Source organism: Parus major, chromosome 1, assembly GCF_001522545.3.
Source record: "Parus major isolate Abel chromosome 1, Parus_major1.1, whole genome shotgun sequence".
Classification (NCBI taxonomy): Eukaryota; Metazoa; Chordata; class Aves; order Passeriformes; family Paridae; genus Parus; species Parus major.
Window position 1 is genome coordinate 4899246 of NC_031768.1, and position 24478 is coordinate 4923723.

Consider the following 24478-nt stretch of genomic DNA (forward strand, 5'->3'; position numbering starts at 1 on the left):
GTCCCTGCAGCTGTAAAGGTGAAACAGGAGGATTTTCCTCTCTTTATTTTTTTCTTTTTATTGCAGATTGTACCAGTGCTAAAACAAAACAAGGACTGGTTGAATTTCCTCCTGGCTGCACCATGGAGAGGAGAGATAGAGCCTGATTTGGTATGACTACTCTTGACCAAAAAAATTGCAATCTTATTTAGGTGGCTTTACACCGGGCAGGGGGATCACTGGGGTCTTTTTTTCTAATTTTCCATGGGGGTTTTTTTGGTCATTTTGGGGTTTTGGAGAGCTTTTTTTGGCTTTTAATGAAGATGGTGGCAAGACAGGGAAAAGGCTTAAAATTCAGTTTTATAATGACTAAAGTCCCTGTGCCTCTTGTATTAAAACAAGCAGGTAAAAGCTGCTCTTCTCCCTACAGAAACTCTCATAGATTTCAGGGCTGCTGAGAAGTACCAGTTGATTTGTATTTCTCTGACTAGAAGTTGCCTGCCACAGAACAATTCTGCTTTGTTTACAAAACAGAATTTCCCAGTACAGTATTCCAGAAATGCAGTACATGCAAATCTTAGAGACGGTGACTAATTACTACAATCATGATTTTCATGATGATAAGAAGCTTTCACTTTCAAATTGCTGGTTTATTTGCTGAACACTGTTGGCTTTAGAGGCAATGATGAGTTATTACTTCAGGTAAAATTAAATGCATGTAGATAATAATATGAATTCTTCCACATGCCAGGAAACAGGAAAAAAAATCAGAGTAACGTTGCTTTTAATTTGATATAGCTGGTGTGTCACATTCTGCTTTTTTTGAGCTTTGAAATGTTAGAAAGCAAAGGATGCACTGCTCTGTGAAATATTGGAGTGATAAAGGGGAAATGTCAATGGTGGCAACCAAGGCATCCAGCACTGCAAAAAACTAACCAGAATTTATATGGGATGCTTCCATCTTGACAACAAGCTGATGAGAAAATACAGTAACACAGCTCTTATTTAAAAGCACAAAACGCTGGTGGGTTGCAGCACAGCTGTAAAGGCAGTGAATCAAGCTGCAAGCCTGAAAACCTGCACAGATGGAATGCCAAAAATGGATGCTTTAATTGTGTTTTCACGTTGAATATTGTGTTTCATAACTGCCTCCCTCCAACAGTCACTTCAGAAAGGATTAGCAGCACAGCCACTTGTTTATATTGTATTTTCTTTAACACAAGGCATGGAAAACTCAAAGTGCCAACCTGTGCTGCTCCCTGGATGTTTCACAGGATTGAGGCTGTCTCTTTCTCCCACAGAGGCTGAGGAACTGAGGGCCAGGTGCAGTATAATTCCTTTCCCATGTACAAATGAAGCTTCAGCCAAAGGGTGATATAACAGCAAGATACAACACATGCTGAGGATCTCCTTATTTTGTGCTAGAAAGAAGTTTGGGCCCATGAATAGTTGGGTTTTTTTTTTTGTTTGGTGGGGGGTTTCTTACATATATATATATATTTCATACATATATCCATATGTATCCAAATGTTTTTCTACATATATCCACATATATAATTTATCCATCTATATTTTTATACATATTTATATATGTATAAAAATATATTTCCATCTGGATATATATCTACATATCTAGATATAATTTTTATATAGATATAGACATAAATATCTGTAGGTCTGACAGTCCAAAATCTGAATTTCCATGCCAAATAAGACTATTAAATTCTTATTATCCCTATGAGCAACATGCAGAAGCATTACATCTTGCCTGCAGGTGTAAATCTGATAAATCTCAGACAGGTGGGTAACTGCACCAAGTTTTTCCATGGAGAGCTGGAGCCCTGCTGTTGACAGAAGCAGGGGAGGCTCCATGGCCGAGTTCAATTTGCTCTATTTGCTTCATGTTGATTTTCTGGAGTTAATAGCTCCACCCAGCTATAAAGAGCTGTTTGAATTCAATGCTGAATTAAGCAACCAACAGCACCCAACTCCCATTTCCAATGGGCACTGACTCTATTTTCCAAAAGCTGTTCAAAGTCAAGGCTGTAAGTGCTGGTTAGGAAATGAGGGGCAGCCACTCCTCTGGATGTTCAGGTCATGCCCATGGGCACATCTACCTGTGCAAACACATCCATCACCTCTATTAATAGAAAAGAAGAGGGGGGAAATAGAATACTGGAAATATTAGTGTGCAGTAGTGGGGGATAACCTGTGCAAATGCATTTAAAATCAACATTTAATTCTCTTTCCAGCCTCTGCACCAACAACTAGTGACAAATCACATTTTGCTTTCCCTCACCACACACCCTGGTCTGCTATCACACCAGGACTGATGGCAGCAGGGACAGCCAGTAAGAGTTAAACCCACAGGGCATTTCCTCCTCACATCAAAGCACTCCACACAAAATAGCTCAGCAAAGAAAGCTGAAGCAGATTTTGGAGTGCACTGAAATTGGCAGCAACCTTTTATTAGCCTGGAGATAAAGCAACTACTTTGTATTGGGGTTTTGCTTTTTAAGTAAAGGAACATCTTTGTTTACAGACATATTTGTTTACAGAACAAGCTTGTTTTCAAAGTTTTCTTAAAAATGTAAGGACCATTCCAAAGCATATTTCTGGGCTGCATTTGATTAGGGTTCCTTCCTGCTATGACAGATAAAAGGTCACCCTGTTCAACTCTGTGCTGCTGAAAGGGGTTTTGGTGAAATCCCAGCAATGGGAGTAGGAAGGATATGTTTTGGTTTGAAATACTGAAGAAAAGAAACACCTCTTTTCCCTACCTACATTTTTAAAAGCTCCTGGGGTTGTCAGTGCTCTGGAGGGAAGCAGGGGAGTTGCACAATCACCACAAGAAGCTCCAGTGCAGCATGGGGTAAACTTATGTGGCCTAGAAATATTCTTGGAATGGTTTGAGGGTTTGCAGTCCTGCTATAAAACTACACCCTCACTGACCCACCCCCTTCTGCCAGGCACACAGACAGGCCTTGGTTCAAGTTCAGAAGATAAACACAAGCAAGTGACATCAGGCTCAGCCACTAGAAATAAATAGTTCAAATACCAGGGAGAGGAGTGTTGTCTCCCTCTGTGCAGCAGTGGTATCCACTCCCTTTTCATGATTTGTGTGTGTTTTGCAGTTAGACAAGGCAGGCTGGAAAACATCTAAAGGATTTAGACCTTCCAGCAAAGTTTCCTTTCTCTGATCACTTTGCACAGAGCCCTTCAAAGCAATGCACAGGCACACGTGGACTCAGAACTGAAGCTCAGGAACTGCTCTGTGCAGAAAAAGGAAAGATGAAATGGAATAGGAAAGAAGAACTTGCATGAAGAACAAAAAGGCCTGAGCCATCTGCCAGATATCACATCTCATGTCACTCCCACACACCTCAATCTGTCATGAGTTCAAGTGTTGGAAGAAAATTTGGGTTTCTTCCAGTAGAGCAGAGCAGGGTGAGGATCACAGGAGTGCCTGCAGCCAGTGGAGATCACTGTCAAGGTCTACCCTGTGCTGAGGAAAAACATCCCTCAGGAATAGGAATTGTCATGACAGCCTCTGATCCTTTAGAAGTTTAATAATATTGATATACAGGGTCTGCAACCAACCACTTAAAGCAGTTACCTGTGTCCTCCTCAGATCTTCCTCCAGTGAGAAAATGGATTGGAAGTGACCCAATACAGGCTCCTGCAGATCAAATTTGTTCCAAAATGTTGGAGTTTGCATGGTCTCTGCAAGCTTCATCATGGGGTCCTTTATTTTTCACAGCTAGCAAAATATCCAGTCAGAACCTTTTGCTCCTGTCCTGTCTGGTTCACAGTGGGAATACAAGCCTGTTTCTGGTGGTGTATTACAGAATCTGCACACCAGCAAACAACTCTACTCCTAAATAAAAGCTGCACTCTGAGGCTGAACTTCCTCAAGTGCTTCCCCAAGTGCTTTCCCTAGAGTTTCTCTTCAATTCAATGAACAAAAGAACTACAAAGTTTTAAAAACCACCATCACACCACAGGTGCTTCAGTGTCCAAGCCACCACTCCTACCCAAAAGCAAGTCAGATGGCAGCTTGTCATCCTTTCTCAAGAACCAAGAAAACATTCATCACCAGTGCTGTACCACTGCACTGGCTGTTCCAGGTACAGCACAGAAGGTTTTCACCCCACACCTTCCTTCAGAAGACTGAAATTACAGTTTTTCATCCCAGCTTCCCATCAGCATGGGATTCAGATGAGCTACCAAGAAATCTGCCTGTTGCTGAGCCCTATTATTGACATTCAGCATCTTCCATGGGAGAAAAGGAGGAGAGAATCTGTCACCAAACCAAGCAGTGGGCCACACATCTGCATTTTGAATGCAAAAATTCTCCGTGTCCAGACACTCGAGAAAGAACCACTCACAGTGCACAGGTTAATTCTGAGTACTTTTAATGGACTGCACAGATTTCCGCACCTGGTTTTGTGAAGGACATTATATTTCACATGAACATGATACCACCTGGCAGATGAACACTTCTGCCCTGTGATGAATCAACAAGTGGCCCCATAAGGCTCTTACTGATAACTTCTCAAGAAGATGTATCTCTTGGATAATTAAAGTATGGAAAATTCTCCATGAAAAAAAAGCAGGATGCACTCCAAATTTTGCTCCCAGGCCTCTGGAATGATTTTCACAGACACCAGTAGGATCATATTGCAATGGAAGGAGCTTCCAATACCACAACGTTGACTGACACGTTTTACTTTTACTTTGCAGCATACAAAATTAACTTTTGCACTTCTTCCTATGGAGATATTCCACAAGTAAGAAGTAATGGATTAAAAGCTAGGCAAAATCCCAACCATATGAACCAAAGTTAAAGGATAAAAACAGAGAAGGCAAAGTCTCAGCTAAAACCTCTCATACCCAGCAGGAATTTTTTCTACACTCCCTTTCCCATACCCAGGTACACTAAGTTAGTTACATTAACTAACAGACCTTTTAAAAAAGTTTACAAAAAAAAGCCCCAAAATAAACCAAACCAAAAGTATTAAAAACAAAGTTGCATCCACTTTAATCAGCATGTTTCCACCTGAAAAGAAGCCTGAACACAGTAGGCAAAAAGAAAATCCTGTTTCAAGGAAAATGCCATCTCCAATATTCATATAACATGCATCAGAGATTCCCAGGACTGAGCCACAAACACTGTATTCTGCTAGAAAGTTCAGGCATGTTGTAAATGCATTATTTGCTGCAAACAGGATACTGTCATATCAGCCTGCCTGAAAATCTGAATAAAATTTTAAACCAGTCCTTTTGCATAATTCACTTTTTATGTAAAACCAGTCCACACCAGTCCACACTTGGATCACTTCCTTTCCTCAAGGCAAAGAGGACAAGCTCAAAGCAGTCATAGTGATGCCTCTTCAGTCTTCATCTTTTTTTTTGTCTGTTCACTGGAATCAAGCTGCAGATCCTGCCTTTTCTTCTTCTGCTTCTGTAACCTCTCCTCCTTCCTCTGCAGGTACTCGTCCATGTTCTCAAAGGAGGCCTTGTAGAGGTGGCTGTAGTAGCTCCCTGCACCAACAAAACCTGTAAAAAAATAAAGCAAGAACACAGGTATTAATTCCCTCAGCAATCTCATTGATTACTTCCTGGGCTGTAATTTTAGATAGTGGCATTCCAATTCATTTACTGTGGTCCTATCCACTGGATCAGCCTTCCAAATAGCTCAAGGGTCTTCAGGAGAGCTGGAGAAGGGTTTTCACAAAGGCATGTAGTGACAGGACAAGAGGGGATGGCTTTCAGCTGAAGGTGGGCAGATTTAGATGAAATATTGGAGAGAAATTCTTGACTGTGAGGGTGCTGAGGCCCTGGCACAGGGTGCCCAGAGAAGCTGTGGCTGTCCCTGGATCCCTGGAAGTGTCCTAGGCCAGGCTGGATGGGGCTTGAAGCAACCTGGGGTAGTGGAAGGTGTCCTTGCCCATGGCATGGGGATGGTATGAGATAATCTTTAATGTCCCTTCCAACCCAAACCACTCTGTGATTAAATATCAACATTTACACTGTGTAAGCCTGATTTGTGTTGGCAAGCACCTGTTCAGCACTCACCAGCCAGGCACACACTCCATTTTTAGACTAAAAAAAATCATACAGAGTCAAGCACCTCACAGTGAAGCAAAGAGAGGACACAGCTCACACACTGGACACTTGCAAACTTCAGGACTTCTGTTTTTGAACCACTGAAGTTGTCCCAAGACCCAAGCACTACAAAGGGAGTTGCCACCTAACTGTGCTTAGCTGGCTTTTCTCCTTCAGTATTAACTTAAAAGAAGGACAAAGGAGTAGACTTTTAATAGTTGGGTTCTATAGCACATAGATTCCTAAACATTTGTTCCAATGGTTTTGTTACACCTTCTGTGAATTCAAGGTAATATTCCTCACAGCATTCCCAAGACTGTAGGTTTAGATAAATTTAGCAAGGAACTGACTGCTACCCAAAAATCCCTAATCATCTTGTTTCTGTAGAGAACACAGAATGAGAACAGCTGCCTCGGTCCTTATTTCTAAAAAATTGTTGGAATGGCACTTGACAAAGCCAGTTATCACCAGTTCTCACCTCTTTTCCACTTACCAAAATTCACAATCTTTAAAGGAAAAATGGAAGAGAAATCCAGTAACTGCTAAGGTTTGGTCGTGAAGCTAAGTGTGCTACTCCACAGAAACCCACATACACCCTGTTTCTTGGCAGACAAACAAAGCAAGTTTCCCTTTGTGGTACTCAGAAAAGCACAAGCTTTCACTTTCAGGGGTGTTGCACTTAGACAGTCTTTACTGGCCTTTAGTCCTGGGAGAAACTGCATGCTGCCAGCTTGAATAGCCTGCTCTCCACTTGATCAGTCTGCACTAAATCCTGTTCTGGGATCTGTTAGAGCACAATGTCCAACTGGTTAATGTGTGCAAGGGGGAATGGCTTCAAACTGAGAGTGGGTTTCAATTCAATATTAGGAAAGAAATTCTCCCCAGTGAGGGTGGTGAGGCACTTTGAACAGGTTTCCCAGAGAAGCTGTGGATGCCCCATCCCTGGAAGTGTCCAAGGCCAGGCTGGATGAGGCCCTGACCAACCTGGACTAATGGAAGGTGTCCCTGTCTTTAAGGTTCCTTTCAACCCAAACCACCCTAGGACAGTGTGATACTTCCAGATTGACCACTGCATCTTAAATCCTACAGAAACCTCAGACAGGTGAGAAAAGTTTATAAAAGGACAATATGCAGGGATTAGGACTGGATTCAAACAATGTAATGATCACTTGTTTCAGAAGATGTAACTATCTTTGAAGCACTAATTATGCACTGGAATAAGTGCTCATCAAGTGAGCTTCCCCTTACTAATTAACGATAATGAACCCTGTCATGTGAGCTGTGCTCCTTTCCCAGCTGCAGATGAGCTGGTGACTGCATTTCACACTTGTTTGTTCCACGGGCTAATTATGCCCAGAACCTCTCCCCCCTGCCTGCTCTCTTTCCTTCTCTGTGCTCATTTTCTCTCAGACCTCATCCTCCTAATTATCTGCCTGGCTCTAACTATCAAGTCTGCAACATCTCCATGCAAACATCTCTCTTCCAAAGGAGCACCTGACTTGCCAAGACTGCAACACCTTAATTACAATTTAATGACCAACTTAATGACATCTACATGTTAAACCATCCAGTACCAGATATTAGGAGACCTTACAGCAGACTGAGCATTTCTGCAGCTCTTCCATCTTTCTATATGGCCACCATGAACAGACTGTAAGACTGATGGGAACTGTAACATGTTTTTTAAGGAAGATTCCAGTCTCCCACCAAAGTACAGGGTAGAAATTCCTGTGAATGAAGTTTCAACACATAATTGCCACAGCCCTTTCTATACCTTGCAGCCACAACCACTGCTATAATTCCAGCTGGGTATTTTTTATAATAAAAAAAAAATCCTGGAAACATAGGGTGCTTCTGAATGAGGAAAGCAGGCATTATTTTTCTGACAGAGACTGGGAGTGGGACAGGAAGCAAGAACAAAATGAGCCAGCCCTGACACTAAGCAATGTCATCTGTTGTCCTATCCAGGGTCACACCTTCCAGTCACAACAGGCTCCACATCTGCCCTGCCAAGGTGGACCCAACAGCCCATCTTTACAGCAGATCTGCTCCATCCTGATTGTCTCCACTGTACCTGTGATAAAGTCTCACACAACCAGCAGGAGACAAGACAACAAACACCAGTATTTGATACCACAGCAGTCAGACAGACTCCAGCAGCTCTGCCAGAGGCTGTCTGGATGCATCCCTGTGATAAGGTGTCGGTGGAAAAGCTCTAAGGCTGCAATTCAGCTCTAAATACCTATATGGTTCTGTGATAACAGTGACCTGAACACACTTCATTATCTGCACTGACTTCCACACCAGACAGAGTGATGAAACTGAGAAAAGATTGAGTGATTTCCAACAGCCAGTGAACTGAACTCAAATCTTGTTCTAAATCTTATGCTTCAGCTGTAAAAACTGCAATCACTGTACCTTTTGGCCAAGTTTCTCACCTTCAAACACTGTCCAGTTGTCTTGGATGTATTTTGACATCTTCTGTAATCCTTTGTCATCAGTTACAGCCTGGGAAAAGAAGGAAGGCTGCATGTTATTTTGGGATTAATAGACAATGTCATGTTTCACAGCATGCTGAAAAATGCAACAGCTCTCAGAAGAGTGTAGTGAAACAGATCAAGTGTAAAACCTCCATGATCTCTTCCAGGCTCCTTTTTTCTAGGACTGTTACTGAAACCTGGCCTGGAATCTCAAGTTCTGCCAGGAAAGCTTTGCCATCTGAACAAAGAAATTGATTCCCACTTACTAATCTGTAAGGAAAAGAAATATCCCAGGGAACACGTTAGGGTCAAAGAACACACTCTGAAGTTTCATTTAAAACCACTTCACAACCAGACCATAATTAGCTGGGGACTTACAAGGATAACAAATGAGTTTCCAGTTGTTTAATAGGCAATAAAAGAGAACTTGATAGCACATACCCCAAATTTGATTCCCTGTTCTCACTGAAAATAAAGTAATTCCCTTACTGCTCCCAGAATGCCTTGTCCTGCAAAGGATCCCTCAGAGGCAGGCACAAGGAAAGCTGTGTGGAAAGCATTCCTGAGCAAACCCAAAGGGATTTTGTTGGTTTGTGGTTTTGTTTCTTTTCTAATCAAGTGTAGCCCACAGAAAGCTCAGGCAATGGTTTAAAGTACTGAGTGCTGACAAGCATCTGATCCTGCTGTGCCAGATGGCAGCTTTAGCTGAGAACAGACACATTGGTGTTCATAAAAAGCTCCTTTGCATCATTCACAGGTGAGAAGAAGAATGAGATGTGTATCTATGGCTTTTACTCCATCTCAAAACAGAGAGAAAGGTGCCTTTTTAGCTTTCTTGGAACAGCAAACTCCACTTCTGTTGTGGCCTCAAGACATCACCAAACACTCAGGATTTTCAGCTTTAAAAATGTACCTTCCACTGTCCATCACATGATCTGCACAAAAGAAGAGGAGCTTCCTTGTCTTCCTGCAAAATCCACAGGTCTCCCGTTTCCTCAAATGCAATGTCCCAGCCTTTGTGTTTCAGAGAGATTTGCTGTTTGTAAACCAGCTGCTGGGCAGTGGCATCAAGCTGAAAGATGTAGACTGTGGGAATACTTTTGAGAGGAAAAACTTAATTACCACTATTACCAAATCCACCTACAGTCATCACTTGTACAGCAAACTACAGACACCCACTATTATTCCAAACAGAGCCAAAGCCAAGTGGTTAGAATGAGCACTTCAAATGCTGTTTGCTTACATGATCTGAGTCAGAAGCTGTAAATACCCCAAGTGTCAAACAGCTTTACAAGTGTTATGTGAAAGAAAAAGCAGTCAGTGCTGCCTCCTCTAAAAGAAAGGGTAGTAAAGGGAATTTCATAAGGATTGCTAAGGACTTTTATGAGGAGTGTTGCTTTGTGGCACACTGGCCTACAGGGCTGCACTTGAAGGAATACACAGCTGAGCACCAGCCAAAATGAAACATCCCCAGCTCTTGTAGATCCCAGCCTCATGTTTCCTCCACTGAGGGAAAGACATCACAAACTCTACAAAAATTAACTAAGCCAGGTAACCCTTGCACTCCCCTCTGCACTCAGAGCAAGTGCAGGACACAGAGGCTTCCTGGGAGGCCACAGGCATTCCTGGACATATTCCTGGGGTACCAAGAACTCCAGGCTCAGGGAAAGCCAGGACAGCCAGCAGGGAAAGCTGCTCGTGCCTTTGCAGCAGCTGTGATGACTTTAGGCATTATTCCATCTATTCTTACCTGTCACACAGGATGGCAACATAACTACCTTGACAGCAGTAGGTTATTCTTGACACAGTGTATTTCTATCAGGAATAGAAAAAAAAATATCCTTGTAAATTAGGACCATTTATGGGCAGAAAATTCACATTCCATTTCACTATGAGCCTTTAAAATTTAGCAGATGTCTTAATTTACGGCAAGTTAAGCAACTTAAATTACCCTCTAACTGCAGTCAAGGATATTTTTGTACCAGTGTTTGCTGTTTTATGAAGTTTTCCACACTTCTGCCTTCCACACTGTCCAGAGATCAATTGTAAAGGTTTGAGTGAACTACTCATAGCAGACAAACCAAGAGATGAAGGAAAATGCACCACCTTCAGACATTCTCTTCTGCAATGCTAATGGGAAAAACATTGACATTAAACTTGCTCAGGCAGAATATCACTCCAGCAGTTCAGATATTATAAACACAAGCTATTAGTTGCTGTTGTGTTTGTTAAAAAACGAAGATAGTGATGCATAGCTAATATCCCTAATATCCCTGCTGTGCTGCCTGTGTTTCAACCCGAGTCTGGGTGAAGCCATCCTGCTCCACAGAAAATGTGTTCTGAACAACAAGGAAGGCCTGCCTGAGGCCATTTTCCTCATTAAATAAAAACAACAAAACCAACAAAAAACCCCACATCAAACTCCCAATTTAGAAGTTAGACAGTTTTATCTGGGAGAGAAGCAGCACTTTTGCTGCACAAAGCATTCTACTTGAAATATAAAACAAATTATTTGAGACTCCTGGACTGGGGAGGACTTGGGAGGAGCAGAAAAACTGCAAAATGATGTCCTGGGGTGCTTTTGCAAAAGTATCTATTATATAACGTGAATGCCAAAACTGCAACAGCAAAAGGCTGGTTCTCAAGTGTATTTTATAAGCAGCAACAACACCAACACTGCTGATGACTAAAACCTTCCAAGCAGAGAAGCAGAGAGTTATTTCCTTTAGGGAAGGGAAAATACATCTTTTTGACACTCTGCTGGCAGAATTCTGATGGATCCTCAAGTATTCTTCCTTTTAACCTCCACCTCTTTCCTTAACACGACACTGGTGACTGGACAGAACCTCTGGTTCACTAAGTTAGGGTAAATTTGGGAGTTAGCACAGGATTTTACCCTTGAAGCTACCAGCTGATGTATAGGCATTGTCAGGGTGCTTGTTTCACAGTTTTGCAATCCATGTAGGAAAGCAAAACAAGCTGTACAGCTTCCAAAAATTCAAGTCAGCAAGTTTAACACCAGAAGCTGTTTTGTCAACAGCACATGATGCAACCACTGAAAGATAAAACAACTGTGGGAAAGAAAATTAATTCATGGTATAACAGAGTTAGAAATTTCTCATTTTTTTTTTCTCTAGCACATGAGAAAAATGGTGTTGATATGATTTCATAGGAGGAAGCAAGAACAGCATGCACACACTTTTCACTCATCTCAACCACCTGTTTGGACAGAAGAGAAGCACTTAATAAAAAACATTATCAAAAGGACTGATATGGTCCAGAGCTCCTGAGAACAGATGGGACTGATCTCCTGCTACTCTGCAGAAATATGAAATTATTAGTCCATATTTAGCACTGGGACCCAGGACCCCTGTTTCACACAGACATAAAATATTGTTCCAAGTACCAGGTAGGATGAGTGGGCTGAACCATTAAGGTTCTCTGTAGCTAATGTGGCTAAATGCTGTTTCTGCAGGATGGAGCCACTTTCACCACAGGTTTGGAGTAGAACTGACAGCTCCTATTTACTGCAAGCCATGAGTGGGTTCTTCAGACACTTAAAGGAACAAGCCAAGACATAGACATATAGATATGTATATATATAGATATAAAGCTGAAACTTGTGCTATTTATTTCTAATAACAAAGCTCTGCCTCTCTGCCTGTTGCCTGACAAACATGCAGGGAAGTGCCCACCTACACAGCCAAGTGCTTTGTTAGAGAGACAAAGGGTTCTGTGAACTTGAATTAGGCAGCAGCTCTCTCCCAACCCCACTGGAGGAGGGAGGAGGAGGCTGTTTTGATTTAAACCAAGTTTTATTCACAGCTGGAAAGAGACAGGAAAATGCATCTTCTTTCCAAGTTCTTCCCATGTGTGGGTAAGATAAAAAAAATCAGCAAAATGAATGCAAGACCCACAGCAGTATCATGGTCAAGGGCAAGGCTATGAAATCAGTTAAGGAAGGGCTACAGAACATTCTGTGATAAACAGATGTTCACTTGATACTCTCTGAACTCAAGTCAGTGTTTATATGACACTGTTATCAGCCTGCCAACACCTTAAAATTAACTTTTGATGTCATCTGTGAGAAGAGGTGACCCTATAAAAAATTAATATATTGGTGCATTGGGGTAGAGTTGTGCAATTTATGTTCTGGACTTTAAACAAGCTTCTGCTGTCAGGAGGATAAGATGAGGTGAAAGCTCTGAAGCAAGAAAATATTTATATAGCACTATGGAATTAAAAGAATTACTCCCATTCTAGTGGGAAAATGAACTGAGGATCTGTAAGCCATCAGCTGAAACCAATGCTACACTGCTGAAAACACTCCTACATTCCCCAAACAGACACATATTCATCATCTGCCAAGCCAAATAAGCCCACATTTTTGTGCTCACATGACCCACCATTACTGATGATTCCATCCTCATTGAGCTTCAAGCTGTGTTTAAAGCTCCAGTGCATTCACACTGGCTATCAATGGTAAAGATGAAATATAACAATACAAACAAAACAAAACAGAAAAAGCACTTATATCCCCATCTGATCCCTGGCTGCAGAGTCTTTTGTAGACACTGTGTTTGTTACAGGCTGCAAAGTGCGGATTCAGAAGATGTGTCCTTGAGACCACAAATGTCCCTCAAGGCTGTGGAGATGATCTGTGACACACCTGGATGCACAGCATGACTAAACACTGTCAGCAGATGTCACCTCTGGCATTTCCAGCACTATGATGCCAGCAGAACACGAGCCTCCTTTTCACTGCAGAACACCTGTGAGAGTGAGCAGTATCCAGGATTTCATAGACTCAAGCCACCATGTGGCTTCCAACACCACCACACGTGGCAGTGGATGGAAAAACTGCAAAGCACTGAAGGAATAAGGTTTATTACTTAATTGCTGTGTTCTATTTATTAAACCACAGTTTGTGGGCTTTCCCTTTCTGTCTTTGCTTACTCACACTGAGGTAAAGAAGTTAAATGGAGACTCCTCAAGCAAAGGGCATCTCCAATTTCTCCTGAGGCTACATCAGCATGAACAGTATCTTGTGGAAGGGATTTTATTACTATTAGCAAGTATTACTAAACTACAAACAATCTATAAATCTAGAAGGCAAACTGTTTTAAAATAAACCTATTATTCCCTCTAAAACAAAAGTTCAAATTCTGCTGCACCCAAAGTATCAGTGGATACCACTTAGATGGGCTTGTCTCACCATCTTGTACCTTTTTCACTTGTCAAAAACCCCAAGAACAGCTTTTTCAAAGATTTCAAGCACTGGCATCAAGCTGAAATGGGGCAGAGACCTCGTGCATGTGTGTGAGAAGTGTGTGGCTCAGAAGTGTTTCCAAGAAGACTCCCAGGTCCAAGGAGCAGGTTAGATTGTCCACATGGATATCACCCTGAATTCCTGCTAACAGGAACTCTGTCCCAAACCAAGATTTCCACTATCTAAATGGGAAAGCTGTGATGAAAGTGGCTCCCCAGCTGGGGGGAGGTGAAGCACAGCACACTTCCACTACCAAAACCACAACACAAAGAAGGGAAGGAAGGCATTTTCAATTCAATTTCTGCCTGGATATGGATTCCACACTGGATTTGCCTCAAGAGCCATGCCTGGCTTCCCAGTCACCTGAGAACTGGGAGGCAGCTGTGGTCTGCAGGGAAAGAAGTGTTTTGGAGATTCACATGAAAAATCACAAGCAGCAGGATGGGTGGTGAGGTGAACTCAAATAACCCAGCAGATGAGTAGGTGGTTTAATTCCATGCATGCAGCAGGGACAAGGACAGTGCTGTTTCACTGCTAATTGGTCTTATGCCACATTAGATGACAAGAAAAAAACAAAACTAGATTTCAAGCACTACCAGAATGACTGCTTACATCAGGTGAGCATTTCAAATCACAGCAGCACCCCAAACTTGTGTGTGTGAGACCACTGGTGTACAGGTTGGAAGCTCAGGAGAGCTCCTGGGGTGTTCAGTTTTCATGTAGGACTCATACATTTAAATTTTGGGCACTGTCCAGCTGCAAGAGAACCTAAAATAACAAGCCCAGCATTTTGACTCCACAGGGCACTACAGCAGGTCACTGGTTAAAAATATTACAAAGCTTATTTTTCCTCAGGAAAATTGCAACTTTAACACTTAAAATTCTAAGCATTTTTAAAAAAAGGGTGAATGTTTAGATCTTCTCATTGTCACAGGATGTTTTCTGCCTAGGAGACTACAACAGCAGTGGTTTTGGAAAAGAAATTTCAAGGGAAGGCTTTGTCCACTGTCCAGAACTTAAATGTGGGAAGAATTAGGAGCAGCTTCTTTTGGTCACTGCTTAGCACATTTTAGAAATTCACACAAAACACAGGAATGGACTTCAGGGACTGTCTTCCCAAAATCCCAGACTATTGTAACAGTTTTTTCAAGTTCTAAACCCAGTGACAGAAGGGAAACACTTCCAACAAAATGCAACCACCACGTTTGGCTGTCCCAAGGATCAGGAGCACGGCAAAAGCCCTGGCACATATGGACATACCTGCTCTGGTTTGGTTGCCTGAGGCCCACAGATGGTACTCAGCTGACAGCAGTGCACTTCTTCTCCACTTTTATACTCCCAAAGTCTCAGAGTGGAGTCCTGGACAGATGGAAGTGGACACAAGTCCATCACTACCAGCACTCAGGCAAAGAGAGGCCACTCCTGGCCTTCAGCTAAACCCCGTTTCCCTGAAGAGCTCCCCACAGAAGCTGCTAAATAATCACTTAGTTAAGACCTCAAATTGCAGATAAAGCATTTTAATTAACATAATTTCCCCCTGCATTCTAAATTATTCAATCATGCTAATTTTATTTCTCCTTTTGAAGTGGAAATTGGGTAGCTGGAGGAGGGCATTTTAAGCCTGTCTCCAACAGCACAATCATACATGTGCTCAGCATTTTAATGGCAATTCTTTCAGGCTGCCCTTCTCTGCCCCACGCTCTTGTTATCAACCAAATTCTCATTTGATTTAGCAACCTCCTGAAGAGAGGCTAAACACCTCTCTGGGAAAACAAAGCCAGGAGCATTTGCCAAGAGTGAAATACAGCCACATGCAACACTAGCATTAGAGCTGCTTCAATAATTAGAGGGACAAGAACCTTAGGGAAGCAAGAACAGCAATGCCAAGAGTTACTGTGATCTTCACAGGAAACATCATTTATTTCCTGTGCAGTTTTGGCAGTTTGGGGAACAAAGAATACTGCTTCCTTTCTTTTAAGTCAACTCCATCTCTGTACAGGTGTGGCATGGCAGCAGGATGCCATCAGTTCAGAAAAAGGGCTGGGGAGGGAAGGGAGAGAACATTCATTTCTACAGTTCTCATCCAAGCAGACAGTGTCTGTGCTCCAGAGCAAAAGCTAATGGTAACTTCACCATCCCAAAGATGCCTTTTACTATAAGCACAGTAAAAGGTTTTTATGTGATCCAGCAACAGAATGGCTGAACACAGAACAGAACCAAGAGGAGGAGGAGGGAGGCCATGCTGTAAAACATGAGAGATTATTCCAAGTATCCCAAGGAATTTGAATTGGTATAAATAATAATAAAAAAACCCCAAACATACAAAAACCAACACTTTTTGGAAGTAATTGCAATACATACCCCAGAAGCTGACAACAGCAGGTCAGGACAGTTGGGTATTACAAGTATTTTGCTTACAAACCTAAAGGAAAAGCAGTCAGAGTTAGATTGACATCCTGGTCTTTAAACATACACAGTAAGAGAAAACAGCAGTTTTAAAGAGAACCTTACAATAACAAACAGATTTTCCACATCAAGATAATTAGGAGGAAAAAAATGTCACCAGTACTTAGTAAATATAAGCACTACACAAACTACTGACTCTCTACTTAATAAAGAACTTCATTTCCCCATTTGCACTGAGGGAATTCTACTGACTTCCTCCCAGCTGAGAACATTGTCATTTAGATGAAAAAATGCCAATGGAGACAGATTTACTCAGGTAGCACATTCCCATTTCTCAGTTCATGAAGCACATTAAAAACATGAATCAACAGATCCTTTAAACCACAGCAGTGATGGCTCAGCCTCCAGAGTGCCACATCTCTCCAGCCACAGCTGGGAGATCATTTAAAAACAATCTTTACAGAATTTTAATGTGGCAGTTCACCAGTGCCTACATTCAGCCAGAAGTTGTTTTCCAGAAGTCGGTGATCCTGCTTTGTCTTTGGTGAGCAGTGAGGACCTGAGCATCTGGGGATCATTATTATCTCAGAGCTCACCAATCTCAAATACAGTGACCTGAGCAGAACTTGACCTGAATGAGACAGTATTGCCTTTGAAAACAGGCACAGCTTTGAAGCCATAGAGTAAAAAAATAAAAGGAAAAGATTTGGTCACAAACTTCAAAGACAAACTCCAAAGTCAAAGCAGGCACAGCAGATCCAGCAAGAATCACCATAAGCCCCACAGAGAGAAGAAAATCTTAAGAATGTGAAACGAGACAATTATTGCTTTATGTAACCCTTTTTTATTAATGTCTAATTTAAACATTGAATTTTTGAATATATTTCAATTAATTTAAACTGCTTTTCACTCTGCAACCATTAATGAATACCTTGAACATTTCAGGAATGGGGATCCACAACTTCCCTGGGCAACCTGTGCCAGTGTCTCACCACCCTTACAGTCAAGAATTTTTTTCCTAATAGTTAATCTAAGCTTTCTGTAAGTTCAAAGCCATTCCCTTTTGTCCTGTGACTCCAAGCTCTTATAGACTCTCTCTGTTGAGGTCAGTGCCACAGGAAATATTCCTTTATCTGTGCTGACAGGCTCTGAAACCCAAGAGAACACTGAGTTTAACCTAAAGCTATGGAGAAAGCTTCTAGAACTAAGCAGAGAAACTGAGAATGTGAGTGTGAGATAGATAGAACTGTATTAAATCACTGGGTGAAAAGGTTACAAGTTTGGAGTTTTAGTTGTGTTAATATGTGAGATAAAAAATAGAGGATTTGGGGTGTTGTTGCTTTCCTCTTCCTGTCCTTCTTCATCTTCCTCTTCTAAGGGTTTTTGTGTAATAAAGAGTGCTTGGATAAAGAATTTCACATTGCAGCACACAGGTGTCAGGTTACTAAAAGAAATAATTTACTTGCCATTTGATTATTGCAAAAATAGACACATAAAAGACCTTGGAGAGGTTCTTCACTCTCCATTTTGCACCTTGCTTCCCCAGTGTATATAGCTACTTGTACTCTGCAAATATATAATATAGATAAGAAAGAATAAACAACTGAGCCAGAATATGAGAAAACAAGTCTCTCTCGTCAGTCTGGGTCCTGGGAAAAAGAACCCAGCCACCAATGTCACACCCTGACACTCTCCATCTTCCTGGTAGGCTCCCTGCCCTGGATGTATGTCACAGTGCAGTCTCCATCCCTCTGCACTCTGGTGTCCAGGCAGGCACGCTTTATCCATCCTGCTGACACAGCCAGGTTTTCTGTATTACCACAGAACCTACAAGTCTGAGTTCTGCACTGAAATGCCATTAATTTAACTAGCACATGTTCAAACCTCAAAAGACAGTTCCTAAGACTTCCCTACCTAAGAATAAAATAGGCTCCATCCTGAGCCAACGATTTCTGGAGCTTCCTGTGACCAGCATGTGGAAGGAGATGATTCTGCTCCTCTACTCTGCTCTGGTGAGGCCCCAGAGGAGGCTGTGTCCAGCTTTGCAGTCCTGGGTACAAGAAGCACATGGATCTGTTGGAGCAGGTCCAGAGAAGGCCATAAAAACAAGAGGAGGGCAGGAGCACCTCTGCTGTGAGGAAAGGCTGAGAGAACTGGGGGTTCAGCTTGGAGAAGGGAAGGTTCTGGGCAGACCTTACTGCAGCCTTCCAGTTCCTAAAGGGGTCTTACAAAAGAGATGGGGACAGATTTTTTTAGAAGGACCTTGCAACAGGAGGAGGGATAATGACTTTAAACTCATGGTAGACTTAGACTAGATATTAAGGAAGAATTTTTTTTCACAATGAGGTTGGTGAAACACAGGTTGTCCAGAGAGGTGGTAGAGCCCAATCCCTGGAAACATTCAAGGCCAGTTTGGACAGGGCTCTGAGCAACCTGATCTTGTTGAAGATGTCCCTGCTCATGGCAGGGGGGGTTGGACCAGATGACTTTTAAAGGTTTCTTTCCACCCACCCAGGCCATTCCATGATCCTATCACAGACCAAGCTGTTGTTTAGTGTGATTTGAGGAGAAGATTTCACCCACAGAGTGGATGAGGGTGGCTGAGCAGGGAATGGCTGCACACAATGGCTCTGGCACACAAGGCACTCACTCTCTGTGTCCCATGCAGTAGGATACAATACTGTAGGGAGCCTTTGTCAAGCTGACTCTGATCTTCTCATCTCTGTCTGCAGTTAGGATATACCGGTCATCAGGGCTCAGGGCCTGTTGGGAAAGGGAGTTTTAGTATCCAGCAGTTCAAGGCTTGAAATTCTTCTTAACTATGAAAAAGAGTATATCCTTATCCCAAAAGGCAGGTACAGACCTCTCTTTTCCACCAACAATGGAAGAGTAAGTCTTTGGGAAAGTAACACTGACTTCCAGATCCAGTGAAAGCCACTCAGCCCCAACAGTAGAGCTGGAAGACCCTTTGCATCTTAAAAAAAAAACTTAGCACAATGAAGAGCTCAGCTCTCATGGCAGAGTGGATGAACTCCCACAGACACTCTGTCACCAAGACTTCTGTGACTGTAACATGAAGACTTTTTCAACACTCATAAGCTTGTTTCCCTTACCAAACTCTGCCAACACTAACTCAGTAGGAAGAAGTCTGGACCACATTTCATTTATGTATTACCAAAAAAAATAAAATAAAATAAGTAATAATAAAAAAAAGTAGCAAACTACAAATCTGAGACAAGAGCAACAATGAGAAACCCGAGCACAAGCAGGAATGCAGGTTTGTAAATACACAGAGGCACTTACCACATCCAATAGCAGAGAGACATGTCCCAGCTCAAGTTTTCCATCTGCTTGAGGTTCTGTTATTGAGTAAGAATAGACATCTCCAGACTTATCTGCAACAAAAATCTTCTCCTCTGCAGCTGTGATAACCAGGGATGTGCATCTCCTGTTAACAAACCTGAAAGACAAAAGGTACAGCTTGAACAGCTCTGGATGGAAGCTTCAGCAAGTCTGGAAGTTAAACAGACCAAAAGTCTGGGCAAAAAGTTCTCAGATGCAACATTACTGAAATGGCAGTGATGAGAGTAACATTATGGGGCTGAAATAGCACTTTTGAGTCTAGTAAATGAGTGAATTATGTAATAGCAAACACCTGGGGTGGGGGGAGGAAAAGGAGACCATTAAAAGCTGCATGACTGCATTTTGCTTTGGTATTTTCTCAACTGAGCACCTCACCCAGGCAGCATGCCAGGACTCTAATGAAGGCTGGTAAACTTCCTTGCACTCTACATCATAAAAACATGAGTTAAACACATAGAAAAGACATGGCAGGATTTGTCCTATTGCAAAATTTGTCCTATTGGAATCCTTTCCAGCAACACTTTTAAAAACTGTGTAGGAACTTCTCCTCCAGTTGCCACTCTGTACTGTAAAGGGAAACCCTTCATGGAGAGACTTGGAAATATTTTCTCCTCATATGCCAAGTCAGAGAGGCACAGGCTCCACATTCCTTGTCCAGACAAAGCTCTGAACCTGAACTCTGAGTTTCCCTCATCATCGATCATCATGATAGTTCCAGTTGCAAGTGTAGCAGGTAACAGTTTTCTTACAACTGCTCAGATAAATATAAGGACCACAGATACCAGAAAACATATCCTTTGTGTTAGCACAGGACTGTGGGCACCAAGGATCATAGAAAATGGATATTTATATTCATCTACTCTGAAATTCAATAGCCATGTGGAGGCAACAGGACAATATGCTATGTTTCAGGTAGGAAGAGAAAAATTCCCAGACTTTTTAATGGCTACTTAAAAGAACATCACAAGAACAGGACCACAGGCAACACAGTTCCAAAAAAAAGTTTGCCAACCAGAAAGTCTTGCTCCAAGTTCATTGTACCACCTGTGATCTTGAGCACAAAGATTCAAAATTCCCCTTTGTCTGACACAAAGGCCAGCACTGTGTGAGACTTTAATACAGCTTGCCACAAAACACCAACTCAAGTCACATAGTTCAAACTTTGGCATTGTTATCCATGCAGAAAGCCTTTTGCCTGTATTTATTCCCAGTTTCCCAATATGAGGTAAAAACATTCCCAAAAATTCTAGCTGTGGTCCTAGTTAAACTTTCAGCAGAAACAAAACACCAAACAATTATCCAGTAGCATGTTACAGGCAAGACACATAAAGCAGGCAGCAGGGAGTGCAGAACACAGAATGAACAGAACAGGGCATTTCTGGCTTTGTCACAGAACATCCTGAGTTGAAAGGGACCCACAAGGATCACTGAATCCAACTCCTGGCACTGTAAAGGACACCCCAACAACCCCACCACCTGCCTGAGAGCATTGTGCAAAGACTTCTTAAACTGTGTAAGCCTTGGTGCTGTGACCACTTCCCTGGGGAGCTGCTCCAGTGCTCAACCATTCTGGATGAAAAACCTTTTCCCAATATCCAACCTAAACCCTCCTTGGCACAACTTCATGCTGTGACCACTTCCTCAGTGCAACAGTGTTTAACCCCAAGGCTCCATCCTGTATCCTACACACCAGAGCCAAGCTACAGAGACTCAATTTATTTATTTTTTTTTTTGCAACCAGGGTCTCACATTTGTCAGAGACCAACAGAAGCAGAGATATCACATGCTCAGGTACTTTCTCAGGAAGCCCTTCACGGTCCTGGTTTTCCTACAGAGAACTGTCACAAGCAGCAGCAGAAAACTTGGAACTGGAGGACCTCTGGTGGACAGCTACAGGCTGTTTCCTCAAGAGGAATGTACTGAAGAAAAGCAGCTGCAGCATCTCTGAGGATGTGCTTTTTGAAAAGATCACAACTTTTTAGAAAGTTCACAAACTCTCCAAAACTCCTCAAAATCAGAAGGAACAGAGAATGCACTTACTGAACTGCTCAGTATTACTTACAGGCCCAACCCCAGTGCACCAAGAGCAGGTTAAGTTTTAGTTCCTAAAGATAAAAATCACTGGGTTTGGATTAAGGAAAGAGATTATCCTTCCTTGGACAGTGATATTAAACATCTGCACTCCCACTCTTGGTGACAGGAAGACCAAACATCAATTCTTCACAAATACTCTGAATTCCCAAAAGCATTAAATGAGTTTGAGCGAGGGAATTAAAAAAAAAAAAAAACCAAAAAAAAAACAGCAAAAGGAAGCAAAGTAATAACAAACATCAACATCCCAAATAGGACTCTAAATCCATCAGCCATAACAGCATGCACCATCCTGCTTCCTTACCTGACACTAACACATTCCCAGGAAGGCTTTGTACGGAACAGAATCAGGCGTTTGTTGTCATCTGTCAAGGCAAAATAATCTCCTGATGGGGAGAAGGCAAAAGCCAGGATGTCATCACTTCCTTTATCTGTCACTTTTCCATCCTGCCTAATAGAGAGAAGGGGACCAACAGTTCACAATCTGATAGCTACTAAATTCTCTGAGGAGGTTGTTCCCAAACCATCAGGAGTGTGAGGAACAAAGTAAAACTTTAAATGCTTTTATTTCTGCTTAAAATGTTGAGCCAACATGGACATTAATGCAAAGAAATAACCCAAGACAAAGGAAACTGATAGAAGGTCTAGGCTTGTATCAAAACCTGTTTAGAAAACAAAAGTTTGTGCTGGTACAGCTTGATATAAATTATGAAGAAAATGGTAATATGTTTCCTGTTTAGCTGCAAGTAAAACAATGTCCAGGGGCTGATTCTAAGCTAAGAAAAATACTTTTGTGTGTGTGTTTTGAATTTTCATGACTTAGAGAACAGATCTGGAGGAGAACTTATGTAAGTGCTTTGTGGGTTTTTTTGGTTTTAGATGTCTAACAAAGAAGGCAGGACTTTTCCACAAATGTCTTGACTGACAAGAGAGAGAATTATTGATTTTGATTTTGCCATTGCTGATTCTCTGAAAAAAAAAGAGAAAAAAGTGCACAGTGGAATAAAACTCTGTGTGAAATCAAAACAAAAATTAGATCCATATATATCCATCAGGGTTAGCAAAACCAACCCTTCACCTGCTCAAGGAGTTATCCTGTGCCTTTCTTTTACTGCCTTCACTGTCACACAGAGATGTGTGGGATGAGAGATGCACCCTCCAGAAAAAGAGCAGATTTTCTCACCCCTTCTCTCCTAAGGGCTGCTTCTCTGCACTGCTGCAATCGTACACGAAGAGACTCTCATCACTGCAAGGGAAAAACAAACCTAAAATTACTGGCACTAGAACAACCAGGAACTTAACTACAGAGAGTGGCAACTCTTTTGTAAGATTCTCTTGTTTTAGTTATTGGGCACAACTGCCCCACATCTCGAGAACCACCTCTGCCCAAGTGCTACAGATGTGGCAGAGGCTTAAATTTTGGACTGTATGCACATGTCAAAAAGGAAATCCTTCCCTGCTGGTGAAGAAACCCTGTATTTTGCATAAACTTCTGTCAGACTCAGCACATCTGCCAGTAGCATTTACCCAGTCACAGAATCAGGTTGGAAGAGACCATTGTGGATCATGTGGTCCAAGCTCCCTGCTCCAGCATGGTCATCCCAGAGCACATGGCACAGGATTGTGTCCAGACAGGTCTGCAATATCTCTAGAGAGGGAGACTCCACACAAAGTATCAGTTTCTTCCCCCTGCCTCCTGTCCAATTGCTGGGCACCTGTGAGCCCATCTTCTGACACCTCCCTTCAGATGCCACACAGAATCTCATTCAGGTTGGAAAGGATCTCTGGAGATCACCCAGTCCAACCCTCTGCCCAGGCAGGGTTACCTGGAACAGTGACACAGAACACATCCAGGGGGGTTTGGAATGTCTCCAGAGAGGGAGACTCCACACCCTCCCTGGGCAGCTGTTCCAGAGCTCTGCCATCCTCAACATGAAGAAATTCTTCCTTGTGCTGAGAGATGCAACTTCTTGTGTTTTATTTTATGGCCATTGCTCCTCACCCTGTCACTGGGCAACAGGAGTTGGAAAGAGTCTGGCACCATCCTCTTGGTACCCACCTTGGAGCTATTTATATCCATCTTCCTTATAGGAATAAAATAGATCATTATTACATATCTTATATATATATATACACACACATATATATAACGTATATGTATATATATGATAAAAATATAACATATATGTGTATGTATGTATATAAGTATGTGCATATATGTATACATATGTATACATGTGTATATATATACATATGTATATATATGTGTATATATACATATATGTATGTATGTGCGTATATATATATATATGTATATGCTTTATGCTATATATAGTCCAATTGGGGGAGCACAACAGTGACAGAAAACCGCCAAGACTATAAAGTTTAAAAGTGATGTTTCTGTGACAGAAAACGCCGACGAGGAGCACGGAAAGGCACGAACGGCAGCAGGGCCAGGGCTCCGGCACGGCCCCACCACCTCCCCGCGCTAACAGCGGGGCCACACACGGGCTCCTGCGAGCCCCTCAGGGCGCACCGGGCGGCCTCCGCCGCTCCGAGCCGCCAGGCCTCCCCGCGCCCCGCAGCTCCCCGGCCCCGCACGCCCCGCACTGACCCGCTGCGCCCGGGCCGCGCCGCCAGCAGCCGCCCCCCGCCGCTCGCCACCGCCATCGCCCCGCGCAGCGCCAGCGCCGGCCGGGCCCCGGGGCTGCGCCCGCCGCCATCGCCGCCCGCCATGCGCCCGCGCCGCCACGTGCGCGGTTGCGTCACCGCGCCCCGCGCT

General features: G+C 42.6%; 1 protein-coding gene and 1 long non-coding RNA gene across 4 annotated transcripts; both read right to left on the reverse strand.

Annotated features, from left to right (window-relative positions):
• Positions 1–4377: 4377 nt before the first annotated feature.
• Positions 4378–24434, reverse strand: WDR4 (WD repeat domain 4). 3 transcript variants are annotated; one of them, XM_015644142.1, is made up of 11 exons: positions 24311–24434; positions 22880–22942; positions 22001–22147; positions 19546–19702; positions 18893–19005; positions 16198–16258; positions 15097–15195; positions 10318–10382; positions 9481–9664; positions 8526–8595; positions 4378–5538 (listed from the first exon to the last, which is right to left on the reverse strand). In XM_015644142.1, exons 1-11 carry the CDS (start codon positions 24430–24432, stop codon positions 5357–5359), a joined length of 1263 nt encoding a protein of 420 aa, XP_015499628.1. In that variant the 5' UTR covers positions 24433–24434; the 3' UTR covers positions 4378–5356. The 3 variants fall into 3 exon arrangements, with proteins under 3 accessions (XP_015499628.1, XP_015499619.1, XP_033367481.1); XM_015644133.1 differs by lacking the exon at positions 24311–24434 and adding an exon at positions 23224–23279; XM_033511590.1 differs by lacking the exon at positions 24311–24434 and adding an exon at positions 23224–23279 and having other exon boundaries at positions 8506–8595.
• LOC117243790 lies at positions 22246–22879 on the reverse strand. Its single transcript, XR_004495702.1, has 2 exons — positions 22775–22879; positions 22246–22665 (listed from the first exon to the last, which is right to left on the reverse strand). It is a non-coding gene; the product is annotated as an uncharacterized LOC117243790 (long non-coding RNA).
• Positions 24435–24478: the final 44 nt, after the last annotated feature.

What these genes read in the sequence shown, in the direction of transcription:
- WDR4 (XM_015644142.1), bottom strand. Translation starts at nt 24,432, where the DNA reads ATGGCGGGCGGCGATGGCGGCGGGCGCAGCCCCGGGGCCCGGCCGGCG. An exon ending in GCGCGGCCCGGGCGCAGCGG is followed by an intron (nt 22,943 to 24,310) that starts GTCAGTGCGGGG and finishes TTTCCCTTGCAG; the next exon opens with TGATGAGAGTCTCTTCGTGT. An exon ending in TGGGAATGTGTTAGTGTCAG is followed by an intron (nt 19,703 to 22,000) that starts GTAAGGAAGCAG and finishes TTTGTCTTTCAG; the next exon opens with GTTTGTTAACAGGAGATGCA.